The 13827-nt window shown below is 53.4% G+C and overlaps 1 protein-coding gene across 6 annotated transcripts; it reads right to left on the bottom strand.

The window, feature by feature from the left end:
- Positions 1-493: 493 nt before the first annotated feature.
- IFFO1 (intermediate filament family orphan 1) lies at positions 494-9735 on the bottom strand. Of its 6 annotated transcripts, none has more exons than XM_072334056.1 (9): positions 8934-9735; positions 5200-5260; positions 5022-5117; positions 4753-4893; positions 3677-3861; positions 2669-2789; positions 2022-2117; positions 1718-1848; positions 494-1486 (listed from the first exon to the last, which is right to left on the bottom strand). In XM_072334056.1, the coding sequence occupies exons 1-9, from the start codon at positions 9644-9646 to the stop codon at positions 1384-1386; spliced, it is 1647 nt and encodes a 548-aa protein (XP_072190157.1). In that variant the 5' UTR covers positions 9647-9735; the 3' UTR covers positions 494-1383. The 6 variants fall into 6 exon arrangements, with proteins under 6 accessions (XP_072190157.1, XP_072190137.1, XP_072190148.1 ...); XM_072334036.1 differs by having other exon boundaries at positions 3677-3837; positions 8934-9718; XM_072334047.1 differs by having other exon boundaries at positions 500-1486; positions 2022-2114; positions 3677-3837; positions 8934-9718.
- Between the last annotated feature and the right edge of the window lie 4092 nt (positions 9736-13827).

Here is a 13827-nt window from a genome sequence, read left to right as displayed (position 1 = left end):
AGGCCTGCTGGTCTGCAGACAGCCTTACAGAACAGTCTCTCTACAGGACAACTCTGCCACCCTACTGAACCCAAAGATCCCAATAACAAGGGGGAAGGGCAAGGCCCACATAGGTAAACACTACAAGAGATGGTAGGACAGGGATATTGTGGTGATGCCCCAGGTTGGATTCAGAATTAAGGATGAGTAAAAGAGATGGTCTGAACACCTTGGCAAAAAGCTGACCTGGCAGAAACCAAGCTCTTGGACAGGAAGGTCTGCTAGGCATAAAGCATGTTCAGCTTAGTTTCCTCTAGGAACTGAAACCATCCCAATATCTCAGCACTGCTCAGTCATTCCCCCCATTAACTAATCTCAGCCTGTTGACTAACATTTTTGTGCAGTTATGTTTTGTTTTGTTTTATGTTTTTAAATGCAAAGCAGGAGAAAGCTGGCGTGAGGATGCTGGCCTGCAGTGAAGGGGTGCAGAAACATTGGAGGAAAGTGCCGTAGCGTCAGTGCAGATTAAATGATTGGGTTCACATTTATTTTTAGCCTAGAGCCTGGCCCACACAGTACCAGCATTACATGCAGCCCTTTGAGGGCTTGTAGCTGCCAGAAGAGGGATCTCGCCGCCAGCACCTTCTGAGGGATGGAGCACCCTAGGAAGACCACGCTGAAGCGGGCCTGGTGTGGGGATGGGCAAAGGTGCCCTGCTTCCAGCAGTACAGCCCAGCACCTGCTGCAGCCCAGTGAGAGCCCACACCTGTAGGAGCTGTAGAAAAGGCATCTGTCCCGTTTAATGATTCCTGGTCTCCGTAACAAATGTGCTGCTGACACGCAGCAAAGCAAAGTGCATGGTGAGCGGGACTCGGTCCCGGCTCCAAAGGAGAGAGTAGAGGGGCCTGGTGCAGCTCTAGGGCCACCCCAGTGCCTAGGGAGCAGCAAGGATGGGAAGAGCCCCAGGCTCGGTCCAGTTGGCACCAGAGTCAGGTCCAGTTTGCAGGGAGGTACAGCTTGAGTTCAGCTTCTGCATGGCGCGAGGAAGGTCAGGGGTAGGTCAGATATGCCAGGACAAAGTCTGGAGCTGTGTTTGGAGGACCTATGGACAGCCCCTGGAGAACACTGCCATGGCAAGTTTGGGACCATCCTGCCTGAACCATGGTTAAACCAAAGCAGGGGAGAGGAACAGAGAAGGGGCTGGAGGTGAGCAGCCCAGACAGGTTTACCTAGCCATTTGCAAGACACCCGGTAGGAGGGGGTCTGCCAGATGCCCCAAGGTGGGGGTGAGCCTGGGCAACAAATGTTTACCAGCGGCTCCACGTCCCTGACAGTCTCTCCCAGCAGCAGCTCAAACACCTCTCAGCCAGGAGTGGAGGGTTGAGGGAACAGGGCCTCCCCTCATTATCTGATGGACGCATCGCTGGGGGGATCACGATCTGACTCCTCACTCTCCTCATTGGGAGCTGACTCGCTGGTGGAGGCTGGGGCGAAGGCAGGAGATTTCCTGTAGAGAAGGATAAAGGCAGTGGTCACGGTACTGCTGAGGGGAAGGACCAAGCACATCTGATGGGAAGGGCAAGGAGAAGAGAAGCTAAAGTACCCGCCCTGTGAGGTCTGTGATCTGTCTCCTCCCCACACCACGGTAGGACAGGGAATGTTGCTTCAGTTCCCACTCACTACTACACTGGCTCCAGTCCCCTGCTCAGCACAAGGAACCTTGGCCATCTGAACTCACCTGTCCCCAGACTGGGTGATGAGCCGCCGGCAAGTCTCCATCTGCACATCCAGACCTCGCTTCATGCTGCACATCTCCATGTACTCATGCAAGTGCCGGTTCATATCGTTCTTGGCTGTGGCCAGCTCCAGCTGCCGAAGGAAAGCAATGCAGACATGAGCCTAAAGCACACCACAATGTAGAGCAGGGGGCACAGCTAGACCTGAGGCTGCCATCCCACTGCTAACCAAACAACTGCACTAGCAGTTGGTGTCTCCCTCCTTCAGGGACCTGCTCTCCCATTTCCCACCCTTCCTCCATGTACCTCTATTTGGTCAATGGTTTCCTGGTACTCCTTCTCGCGGCTCTTGAACAATGACTCTGTGTCTTTGATCACCTTCTCCAGGCTGTCATCCTGCTGCTGAGGAGAGCAGACAGCATATTTAGACCAGAGAAGTATCCAACATGTGGATAGAGGAAAGAGAGACAAATCAGAGAGAGAACTGGCAGCACTGAATAAAGAGGAAAAAGCTCACAAGCAGTATGGCCAGGTGACAGACATGAGTCAGCCCTGCAAAGATGAAGCAGAGAGATCTGAGATGTGCCATACTGTACAGTAAGCACTTCAGCCCAGAAAAATCCCAGAAAAAAAAAAACAATAACTTCAGAGAGAAATGCTAATATCCTTCACATAGACTGTGTTCAAGCACACGTCCCCAGAGGACCAACAAGGTCCAAAGGTGAAGATAGTAAAGATTTTGGCCATACTCTGTCCTCAGTTTGGGCAGAGTTGCTGCCCCCGCAGTGGGTAAGGGCCATGAGAGCCCAGTGTGGCCTGAAGAACCATGGAGCACATGAAAATGGCCCCATGAGGGAGCCACTGAATGAACACCTCCCAAGAAGGACTGAGCACCCCGAACAGCAAGTGCAAGCCCCAGGCTGAAACCAGAGAGAGCGTGGCTCCACTGTTACCTCCCCCTGCACCTCTGCAGCTGCAATGGCGTATCCAGAGAAGTCCTCCCAGAGAAGCAGTGTCTCTTCTGTTTCCTCCCACGTGAGGCTGTCACAGTCATCTTCAAAATCATATTCCCTCCTAGGGGCAAGGGGACAGCATGTCAGTGCACTGCAGAAAAACTCTTGCCGTGAGGACAGGCGGAGCACTGCCAAAGACATTGCCCTGGCTTGCAGGCAGGGCTACAGCTCTCAAATGTCTGTTCCTGGCTGAGCTCAGGCATGCCCCAAACCAGCAGTTGGTGGGGAAGGGGCCATCTTTATGGTCAGAAGCCCAAAACTGAGGTAGTGACTCACAAAATCCAGGAGCAGTAGTGAGAAGAGGGACATGGCAGAGGGAAGATGGCTCAGCACTGCGCTGAGTGGCACATGACACCTGGGAGGGCATTACCATGGAAGTGAGAGCACAGTGGAACATATACAAGCCCTCTGGGAAAATACATCATCAGTGCTGTCCCTGGGAGGCCACAGGGTGGGGAGCAGGCTGGGAATACCCCAGGACAAGAGGGCAGGGCTACAGTCAGCATTCAAACATCAAAGCAGCATCCTTCCCATGGCCATGGAGGGATCAGATCCTGGTCAGTCCCTCCTTGGCGTAGTCACAGAGCACAGGGCATAAAGAACAGCCCTGAAGGAGCTCCCATCTCAGCATTGCCCAGAAAGGAAAAGAAGCAGACTGCTCCAATCCCCTACTCCCCATCCACCAGCCTGCACACCCAGGGCAAATGAGGAAGCCGGTGCCTAGTAGGGTGGAGAAAGCCAGAATAACCCACACCATCAGGCCTGTTCAGGAGCACGGCCCGCAGACGTAGCACCATTTAACAGCTTACAGAACAAAGCTACAGCCAGCAGCCAGGCTGGCCATGCGTCCCCTTGTGCAGCAGAGCTGGAGCTCAGCACTGCACTGGGCTGCTTGAGGAGGTATGGAGCTGCAAGGGGTCAGCTGAAGTGAGGCCAGGCCACACTCACAGCTGGTTCAGCATCCTCTGCATTTCCTCATTGATACTCATGGCTGTGGTCTCGTCCTCTTCTTCCTCTTCAGGCTTTCTGGAGGCATCACTCTCTGACAGTGAAGTGTCTTCATCGCTGACCTGCTTCCGCTCCCGCTTCCGCCCCATCGAGGCTGGGACCTTAATGGGAGACAAGTGCAGAGACTACAGAAACGAGGCCGGGTCCGAGGTCAGGAGTAGGCAGTTGAGAGGAGATGGAGGGAGAAGGAATGGCAGGGGACAGACAGATGGGGAATGAGAGAAAGAAAAGAAGAAAGAAAGAAAGAAAAGCGAGAGAGAGAGAGAGAGACGGGCTTATTATGATCAGGTTAAAGATGGAGCAATGGATAAAATATGGTTTTAGCATTTTCTAAAATTAAAACTAAGCAACTAAAGATGGAGTCTATGAATCCAATGAGAAAAACAATGTGATTTTACTGCAGAAGAACTCAAATCACCCACCACCCCAGACCAGAGACAGAGGGAAACACAGACAGGAAAAAAGAGACAATCTAAAAAAAGTGAAGTATGTCAATATTTACAGTCCAGCCTCACAGAAAGCTTATAATTTGTACAGTTTCTCAACTGAATGAAACTAACCAGTTGCTTCTGTAGGAAATAAAGAAAGACAGAAATGCAGCAACATTCAGAAAGAGGAAAGAGACAGAGACAGATAAGAGTGACAGAGAAGATGACGGAGAGGGGAAGGGGAAGGAGAGAGATGGAGTTAGAGACAGACACTGGAGCCACTTGTCTCCCTCCTGCAGCTGCTGCCCTATCGCTGTGGCATCCCAGGGCCCAATACTACACGTCAGCAAGAGGTTGAGGGGACTTGATGCACAAAGCAACACTTGGAGCTTTCTGTTCTGTGCCTTTTCACCTGATGCCTCCAAAGTGCATCATCCAAGAGGAGACTGAGAGCAAGGGACCACAAAGAGCACAGGGCAGGTGATAAATTGCCTCTCCTAGCGGGGTTATGTTGCTGCCTTTTCTACCTCCTTTGGGAACTTCTCCTCCCCAGAGCTGGCTGCTGAGCCTGGGGCAGGCGCATCTCACCTGAAACATCTTGATCATGTCCTCGCAGTTCCGCTGCTGTGCCACATCACATAGCTTGGCAGTGATGTCAATGCGCCGGCAGATGTCCATGTCCACCTTCATGGCCTTCTCCTGGATCTTGGTGTCCAGCTCTGTGATGTTCTGAACACACAGTGACCAGCACAGCACCACGGAAAGGGGACAAAGGAGGAGGATTAGGCAAGGCAAATGGCATCAGAGCCCCCATGCTCCTTAGGTAAAATAACTGCCTCCCGGCACTATGGACTCACATTGCTCATCAGTCCCTTGAAGACAACAAGCTCTGCCTTGAGTTGTTCCACCTTCATGGCCAGTTCCTCCTGGCATGCTTCAGCCTCCTGGGCTTCCTGCCCCAGGGCAAAAGGAGGGGCACACATTAGCCCCAGTGAAGGGCAGCAGGGAGCAGGGCAAGGGGAAAGGGGTGCTCACCTCCTGCAGCTCTGTGACTCGGTCCTGAAGCTGGACACGAACCGTGTACTCCTCTTCCCATCTAGGGAGAAAAACGCACTGTTCAGATCTCATGCCACAGGCTGCTGGAGAGAATAGACCAGCAGCTGCTCACTCTGCAGCAATCCCAGAGGGGGCAAGGATGGCAGCGAGGCAGAAGGCAGAATGTGGCCAGGAATATATTACCATTTGTTTCCAGTTGGCGACAACTGCTGAACACCCATCAGTCCTCCTGGTCACAAACCCAGTCCCACAATGCTATCCTCCAACCTCGCTTAGGGACAGCCATGGCTCCCTGCTTTGTGGCAGGGCGAGCTGGGGACACCAACACAGGCCCTGCACAGCAGCTGTTCTGCACGCCCTGCAGCCCACCAGCTGCTTTGGCCACCCACAGCCCCATGGTCTTGGGTTATGTTCAGCCACAACATGTAGGAATGAGCTTTGGGTTTCTCTGCATACAACAGCACCCATCTGCACCGTATTTGAGCAGTTCAGGTTGCCCAGAAGCACAGAACTCTATCTCATATTGCGTTAAATGGCCATGCTGTACTTCAGTGTGAAGGTTAGAATAAAAAATATTTTGTCCTGCAAGGAATTTTGCAGATCATGCCTCTGTATGCCAGCTTACAGCACATTAGCCCACAGATGGATTGGGCTGGATGGTGGGTGCTGCATTAGGCTATGCAGTTCTGCACCAAGCCCATGATAGTCTGTCCATGTGTCTGCTGTCCAGATACATCACCCCACAACGGGCCACACCATATTTCTTAGCCATGAGCTCATCACCCTGGGTTATGCTGCAGTGTTGGCCCAGCCCCTGTTTAGCTGGGAGGCCACCAGCTGCACAGCCATTCGCTAAATGACGATCACAGAGAGCAAATGGGTTGGTATGTGCTCTGTGCACATGGCTGTTCCACACAGTGCAGGACACTGCGGGGCTGCTGCGTTGCTGCTCCAGGCTCTTGGGAATAGCAGGACTTCTCTGATGAAATAAAATTTACCTGGAAAAGCAACAAGAGCCAGACCATGCCTGTGCTGGGATCTCTAGTTTCTGCTTAACACTTGCAAGCACCACTGACCCCAGCTTTTAACACTATACAAGGACATGCAAAACATCTCTTGCTTACAAGCGTGAAAAATAAATCCCAAGGACTAGGGAACCAGAAAGTTCCTGAAAAGCCCTCACTCTCATCATCTTAGGGTATGAAGATGATGCCACGATTTGGAGAGTCCTAAATTAGGCATTTTTTAAGCTCTTACAGCTGGCAAAGTTTCTCCTTATTCAGACAAGGAGAAAGCGTGCAGTCCTATCACTGTGGGTTTCATCCCACAGCTTTAGAGGGGGGAAGCAAAAGGGTTCTGCATCCCTCTGAGAGAAGAAAAAGACAAAGAGAGGGAAGGAGAAAGTTAAAAGGTGGGATTTTCCTTATATGGGAACCTCGCAAAAAAGGCCTCTGTCCCTGGGGAGAAGATGCATTCCACCACTGAAAAAAATTGTCAGCATCTTTCAGCATGGAGCTTACTCGCTCCGTTGGTCTCCACCTTCCTCTGGCCTCTGCACTGCCCAATCTGCCAAAGCTTTGGGAGAATTCATGCCATGAAAGACCACTAGAGATCATATAAATGCTGATTTCACAGCAGAAAGTAAGAAGGGTTCAGACTGTAAGAGACAAATATGCATATTAAGGGATGTCCATCCCTTACGAACCTCACTCTCTCAGGCTCATCTCCTGCCTGGCTCCATTTCCCTACTCCATCCTGCAATGCACCACTCCTAATTATAACCCAGCTGCATCACTGCGCCCAGCCTGGAGCAGCCAGCAGTGTGCCACGCTGCTGCCACCTGGACCAAAGCTTTGCTGTTTGGCCCCAGCTTGCCATCACCCTACCCCATCACCACAGGGTGTCCCTCCCATGCCACCACCCTGCCCAGAGGTAGAGGGCAGAGAGTATGTTTCAGCAGCAGGCAGAGCCAGCCACCCCCCCGCTGACCTCAGGCCACCAAAGCTGAGGACGTGACAAGTTCCCTTGCCAGAGCCACCTCTGCTCCCACACAGCAAGGGGGACGTCAGGGCTGGCCCACGGTGCGGGGACAGCACGGAAACGGGATCCTCCCCTGCCATCCCCCATTTGGGACCCCATGTAGGAGGGGGTCTGGGGGTGGGGTCTGCTTTCTCCTGCCCTTAGTAACACTGTCCAAAAATAGATTCCCCCCCCAGTAACATTGGCCCGTGGCCTTCCTCACTGCCTGTCCCCAGCCAGCAGGCTGCACCACGACCCACTCTCCCTTCTGCCCAGGCTTCAGCAGCACCAGCAAACTGCAGCTAGGCACCCTAGGCCCTGCAGCTCACACGCTCACAAACACAAGAGGTGCTGACCTCCCAGCTGGGTATCTGACTGCTACCTCCCTTCCCTTCTTCAGATCTCTCTGCTTTTCCCCTCCCAAAAGGTGGCCCTACTCCCTGCTCAGGTTGCCCTGACATGGCACTAGCTCCCTGCTATCTGATCTAAAAACACTGTGAAAGGAGAGCTGCCTTGCCCTGCGGAAGGAACCCAACCCCTGCTCAGTGAAAAGCCCTTAGGTGCACAGAAAAGCTGTGGCAATTAGGAAAAAAATGAGATGTCGATTCCCTTCTCATATGTCTCACTTGGTGCTTCAAAGCACAAGCCGTGCAGCAGGAGCATCTGCCCAGACAAAGCATTACCAAGCCAGAAACGCAAGGTGTCATATTGGGTCCCGAGCCCTGATTTTGGCTCCAGATCTCACAGCTCCAAGGCACAGGGCAGTAATATACTTCAAGTGCAACATTTTTCTCCTTCAGTTATTTAACAGACAGTGTGCTTTACAAGTGTCCTACAGCATCACAAAGTGGTCCCTCCTCATCCCAAGTCAGTCAGCAGCCAGCAACCCACTCACGCTGCCCCAGACCTTGCTCCAGCTGCTGTCTGGTCCCATCCTGTGTGCCACTCTTCAGACAGCCTCACCATCCAGCTTGAAGCAGAGTGCTCCAGACATGGCATAGAGGATGCTCAGCCACAAGATCAGTGCGCCTGCACTGTGCCCTGCTCCAGGTGCATGCCGTGCTGCAGCTACAGTGGTGCAGAACCCCGAGGAACACGGCACTCCTGTACCCATTGCCACCTGTGGCAGAGCCCTGGCAGTGGTTTCTGGGTTGCAAAAGTGAGGGAAGGAGAGGGCCCGAGGAGCCACCCCTCTGCGTTCTTCAGCACATCTGCACGCACCCAGACCTGATCTGCTTCCTTTCCACTTCACCCTCATCTTCCTCACCCACTTGCCAGCTGCTCCTTCCCAAACGCTTCCAGATACCCTCCCTTTCAAAACCCTGGCTCCCTGCATCCTGCAATTTCTTCACACTCTGAGCCCCTGCTTGGAAAAGCGTTCCTCGTCCTCACACCAGGCTGAGAAGCCAGAAAGCACAAGGTCAGCATCCCAAGAGGTCTCAAGTGGCAGAAGGTGAGCAGTGGCCCGGCTAGCAGAGGGCTGGACCAGATGCTCGCCAGAGATCCCTCCCGACCCCAATCACCTACTCTGCGAACCTGAGGAGATCCAAACGCGGAGGGCCGTTCTCTGGGGGGCACGCTGCCTCACCACGCTCCCGCTTTCCGGGCTCAGCGCTTGCGAGGCGAGGCCCGAGGTCCCGCTGCCAGCGCTTCCCCACCCGGCACTCCGCGGCCCGGCCCGGCCCCCCGCTCACCTGCGCTTGTATTCGTCGCGCTCCCGCTTCACCTTGGCTAGCACGTTGTAGAGGGCGCGGATCTCGGGGGTGATGGTGTCGATCTGCACGCCCACCCCGTCCGGGTGGATCCACGAGACCCCCGGCCCCTGCACCAGCGTGGTCTCCGGCCCCGGGCCCAGCCGGCGGGCCTGCGAGAAGGACCAGATGGTGCCGGGCATGAAGCGGGAGTTGGCCGAGAAGGGCGGCGGCTGGGCGGGAGCGCCGGGGTGGCAGCCCGGGGAGCTCAACGGGCGGGCGGGCCCGCAGAGAGCGGCGGGGCGGCCGGCGGCCAGCGCCAGCCCCAGCGGGCGGATGGGCCCCACCAGGCCGGTCTGCACCGCCTGGTCGCGGCGAGGGGGACCGCGGGCCCGGCCGCCCTCCTCCAGAGCCTGCTGCAGCTGCTTCTCCAGCTGCCGGTTGCGCCTCTCCAGCTCGTGGACCTTGGCCAGGAAGCAGCGGAATCTCAGGTTCAGCGTCTTCAGCACGCTGATGTTGGAGCCCAAGTCGTTGCGGAGGGCCATGGCGGCGGGCGGAGCGGGGAAGGGGCCGGCGACGGCCGAGGGCGGCGGCGGCGGGGGGCCGCGTTCCGCCGCGAAGGGCTCTGCGGGCCGCGGGACGGGCGGCTCGGCGCTGGGCAGCCCCTGCTGCTCCTGCGGCAGTAAGAAGAGATTGGGGCCGAAGAGCGGGTTCATGGCTGCGGCGGGCCGGGCGCGGGGCGCGGGGGGAGCCGGGGCCGCCGGCGCCAATCGGGGCTCGGCGGCGGGGGCCGGGCCCGGCGGCGGGGGCGCGGCTTCCGCTGCGGATGGGATGCGGTGGGAGCGGGGCGGCCCCGGGCCGGGCGGATGCTGCCGCGCGCCCTCCTCCCAGCCGGCCCAGGGGAGGCCGCCCGACAGCGGCTCCCCGCCCGACAGCGGCTCCCGGGGCTGCCGCTAAAGCGGTCGCTGGAGCCCCCCGCTCATCCGCCAGCAGCTCGCCCGCAGGAAGTTGCCGCCCCGCGGGGGTAAGGGAGGTCGTGACGAGGCGGCCGGGCTCTGAAATGCGCGGTCTTGTGACCTCCTTGTTGCTTACCAAGCGGCATTAGTAATACCCGCTGTCTAAGCCCTCCTCAGGTTTTCTGCAGTCTTCCCCCAGCCCTAGGTCAGGGCTCGGGTGTCGGTCCCTTACCCTTATACCAATAGCAGCGGGAGGAGGAGGAACACGCACTGCTCAGTGATTGAACGCTCAGTGATTTGGGGTCCTCGCACCCCGACGATGGCCAGATGCCCTAGAGCAGCCAGGCCCAGCTGGCAGTCCCTCCCAGAGGCACCGAGGGTGTGACTGCTTCTTGTGTCCCTTCATCAGCTTCCTTTGATGCTTCTTTTCACAGGACTGATCTCCACTGCCAGCCCCCAGCTGCCTGCGTGTGCAGGGCTCCTCTTACAGCCAGAGCCGACGTGAGAATAGGCACTTATTCACAGATAGGCTGATGTTTCCTTACACCCAAGGATTCTAAGGCCAAGAGAGTACCACTGCATTTTCTGACCCAGCGCAAAAGTCTGTTGCTCACTCAGGTGTTGATGGGTGACTATGTCTGTAGCTGTTAACAGCAAGATAAAAAGAGATCAATGCTCTGCTGTAATCCATCATAGGCAAATCGAGGTGGATTCCCCTAGTGGATAGTCACATATTGAAGTCATGTGTCCTGCCTTGCTTTAACTTTCTCTACTCATTTGAGATGCTCCCGTTCTCCCAGCTCACAGAGCCTTTTACTGGCTAATGTATCCTCCCGCACCGGCACTCTGTAGATGAAACTCATCACGCAGCTATTCAGATTGGCTCCATGGCTTTCCTGAAGACTGCTATTTCAAGGCACGGGTAAACACCAGTGTCCATAGTACCCCTGTACAACCCAGTCCTTCTTCCCTAGCATAACACTTTCCTTTGCACCGTGCTCTGCTGGAACAATTCAGCATAAACTCTCCAAGTCTTGCCTCTTCTGGGACGTGTCACTGTAGCCCAATCCCAGAATTACTTACTCCTATCCACACCCAAAGTTGGGTGCTGCAATGGGCACCAATCATACCAGCAAAGCCAGCAGCCCAGAGTTAGCTGCCCAGATCTGGATGCAAATGGGGATGCACTGAAATATTTCTGGATTCAGCCCCTACAAGTGCATGCATCTGTGTGGCTATAGACAGTGAGATCTAGTACTCCGGGACCTACATTTCGTACCCGTATTTCTGAAACACGCAGTGCAGTATTTCATTCCCTTCCTCGGGATGGAGCCTGCCCCTCCCCAGCTCTGCAGCACACATCACCGCCAGCAGCAGCAGCAGCCTATTTTGCTCTTAATTCTCTCCTGTTTCCATTACTTCCTCAGTGTTGTTCCCAGCCTCCTTCCCAGAAGTCTGTTTTCCTTGTTTTGCCACAGGAAGCTGCAGAGCAGCACTGCATTTCTGCTCAATTTAAGATCTTACAAGAGGTATGACGCTGCTCCTGTCACACTGGTGGTCACACGCCAGCTCACCTATTCCATTTACCAGGCTTGTTTTGCAGCTTCTGGCCTCATTTATAGCCTAAATAACTTCACAGCATGTGTCAGCTGTGTTACAGAACGGCTTACTCTTTTATTTTGTATATTTTTTTTTCCTCTTCAAGCTGTTAAATGCCACCTGGTATCATTTGCATGCAGCACAGTGGAATAGATACTGAGACACATTGCACCAGTTTCTCCAGCTCAGCTTTTATTTTATGACAGCATGTTTATTCTTCAGCTCTGTTTCTAACCCTCAGTTCAGTTTCTCAGTTCTGTGGCAGGGGGTTTGGAACTTGATGATCCTAGAGGTCCCTTCCAGCCCAAGCCATTCTATGATTCTACACTTCTATCATTCTTGCTTTGCTCTGCCCCAGCTCTTGCTTTGGCAAGTTGTGTTACCAGCAGCTTTCAGACATTCAGATACACTAACAGGCGGTACTAAAGGATGATCCAGCAGCCAAGTTTTCATTCATAGCTTTAAGGTCGTAGTTCCCAATGTAACAAGGAAATGCAAGCCCAGTGACCAGCTGCAGCCCTGCTCGGACAACCTTACAACAGTGCGCAGGGACAAACAGCCTACCTCCATCCCCAGCTAGCTGAATCCAGGGTGCTTCTTCCATGGGTTGGTGCTAGTATTTCAGTGCCACCTCATGTTATCCATCTGAGCAGTGACAACTGCAATGGCTTATATAAAGATCAGAATGGGAGCAAATCACCTAAGAAAAGTGCAAGTTTCTGCCATCTTCCCCCAGCTATGGCAAAAAGCTCACAGGCAAGCAATACAGGAGGAATTTCGCTTGGTAAGAGACTGGTTTTACTCACAAGATGAAGACAGCAACTATTCCCATCTTTCAGAGGAGCCTGACATGACTTGGAGATTCTCTGTTATGCTGGGATCCAAACCAAGCACTTTCTACCCCTGCCACTGGGGTTATCAAGACAGAGGGGCTGTCAAGCCAGGATGCTACATGCTGGTGTGGGGACCACAGCACACAGCAACACATCAGAACAGCTTAGCATCACTGCCAGGACAGGCAGTGGCCTTCATAGGATCACAGACTGGCTTGGATTGGAAGGGACTTTAAGCCCATCTAGTTCCAACCCATGAGTAGGTCTGCCACCCAGCAGATCAAGCAGCCTAGGGCCCTGTCCAACTGGGACTTGAGCACCTCCAGGGATGAAACACTCAGAGCTCCCCTGGGGAACCTGTGCCAGTGTCTCACTGCCCTCTGAGTAAAGAATTTATTCCTCGCAGGATTCCCAGCTTCACTAAACAAAAGCCACCTTTGCTGAAAATCCATACAAGCTTCCATGGCTCTGTACAGCTTGGATGACTTAGATAGGTCCTAGGATCTGTTATTATTGCTGGAAAACAGCAAGCATCTGTTTCCTGTTCTTTTTCTCAGGGTTGCTCACAATTGTATGCACCATTGTATCATTTATTTCCCCATGGTCTCTTCTCCAACCTTAAAAAGACCCGCTCTCCCACCGCCCCTCTTGCAGAAGCCATTCCATAGCTTTGGATGTATCTGTTCTCTGAACATATCTCAGTTCTACAATCCTTTTTTCTTTTGTTGTTCCCTTAATAGAGGACACTTTAAATGTAGAACTGAAGAAGCGTTATTTGATACGAGGAGGTAATTTTCTCTGCTTTTTAATCTAATAATTCTTTTCATATCAGTGCCTAGCATTGATAAATTTTTCTGAAAGACCTTGGGAAAGCCTAGGATCCTGTATGTCAGACAACCCAGAGACTTCACCACATAAACCTGAAGTGAGACACTCAGTGAGGTGCATTCAGAAGCTTCATGATTTGCAGTGAAGCAAAGGAAAAAGTAGTTTCCAGCTGCAAGGGTGGCTGGCTAGCAGCTAGTTAACAGAAACTGTAAAAAACAACAGCAACAACAACCAAAAGCACCCCCATCCTAGAGGAAGCAGAGATGTAATAAATTAAAAGCAGAAGTTAGCGGAGGCTATAACAAAGACCAGAAGCCCCGAGACACTGACAGACTGAACCACTGCAGGTATCACACAAATGCATCCTTGAAAAGGTTCAGCCAGAAGCTTCATAACTGATAAGAAAACTGAGACGATGACAAGGTTTTAGAAGAACATTTATTATGGGGTGTTTGAGAACTGTTGAGTCTTGTAAAAATTATGACATGATTATGTAATTGCTCCAGGATTATGGGAGCAAAACTTGCTATGGAATTTTGATGGGAAGGATCAGAAGAATCAAATGTGGAGAAAAGGACGTATCAAGATAAGCCAGGGAGAAATGAACCTGAGAAAAGGGAGAGGTGGAATAAATACCAGAGACTAGTCTCAAGGAAACTTGGTGTTTGGTATACTTGTCCA

Source organism: Excalfactoria chinensis, chromosome 1 (genome assembly GCF_039878825.1).
Source record: "Excalfactoria chinensis isolate bCotChi1 chromosome 1, bCotChi1.hap2, whole genome shotgun sequence".
NCBI lineage: Eukaryota > Metazoa > Chordata > Aves > Galliformes > Phasianidae > Excalfactoria > Excalfactoria chinensis.
Note: the sequence above shows the minus strand (reverse complement) of the source record. Positions and strands in the feature narration are given on the sequence as shown.

What these genes read in the sequence shown, in the direction of transcription:
- IFFO1 (XM_072334056.1), bottom strand. Translation starts at nt 9,646, where the DNA reads ATGAACCCGCTCTTCGGCCCCAATCTCTTCTTACTGCCGCAGGAGCAG. An exon ending in CAGAGGATGCTGAACCAGCT is followed by an intron (nt 2,790 to 3,676) that starts GTGAGTGTGGCC and finishes CCTTGCCCCTAG; the next exon opens with GAGGGAATATGATTTTGAAG. An exon ending in AAACCATTGACCAAATAGAG is followed by an intron (nt 1,849 to 2,021) that starts GTACATGGAGGA and finishes TTCCTTCGGCAG; the next exon opens with CTGGAGCTGGCCACAGCCAA.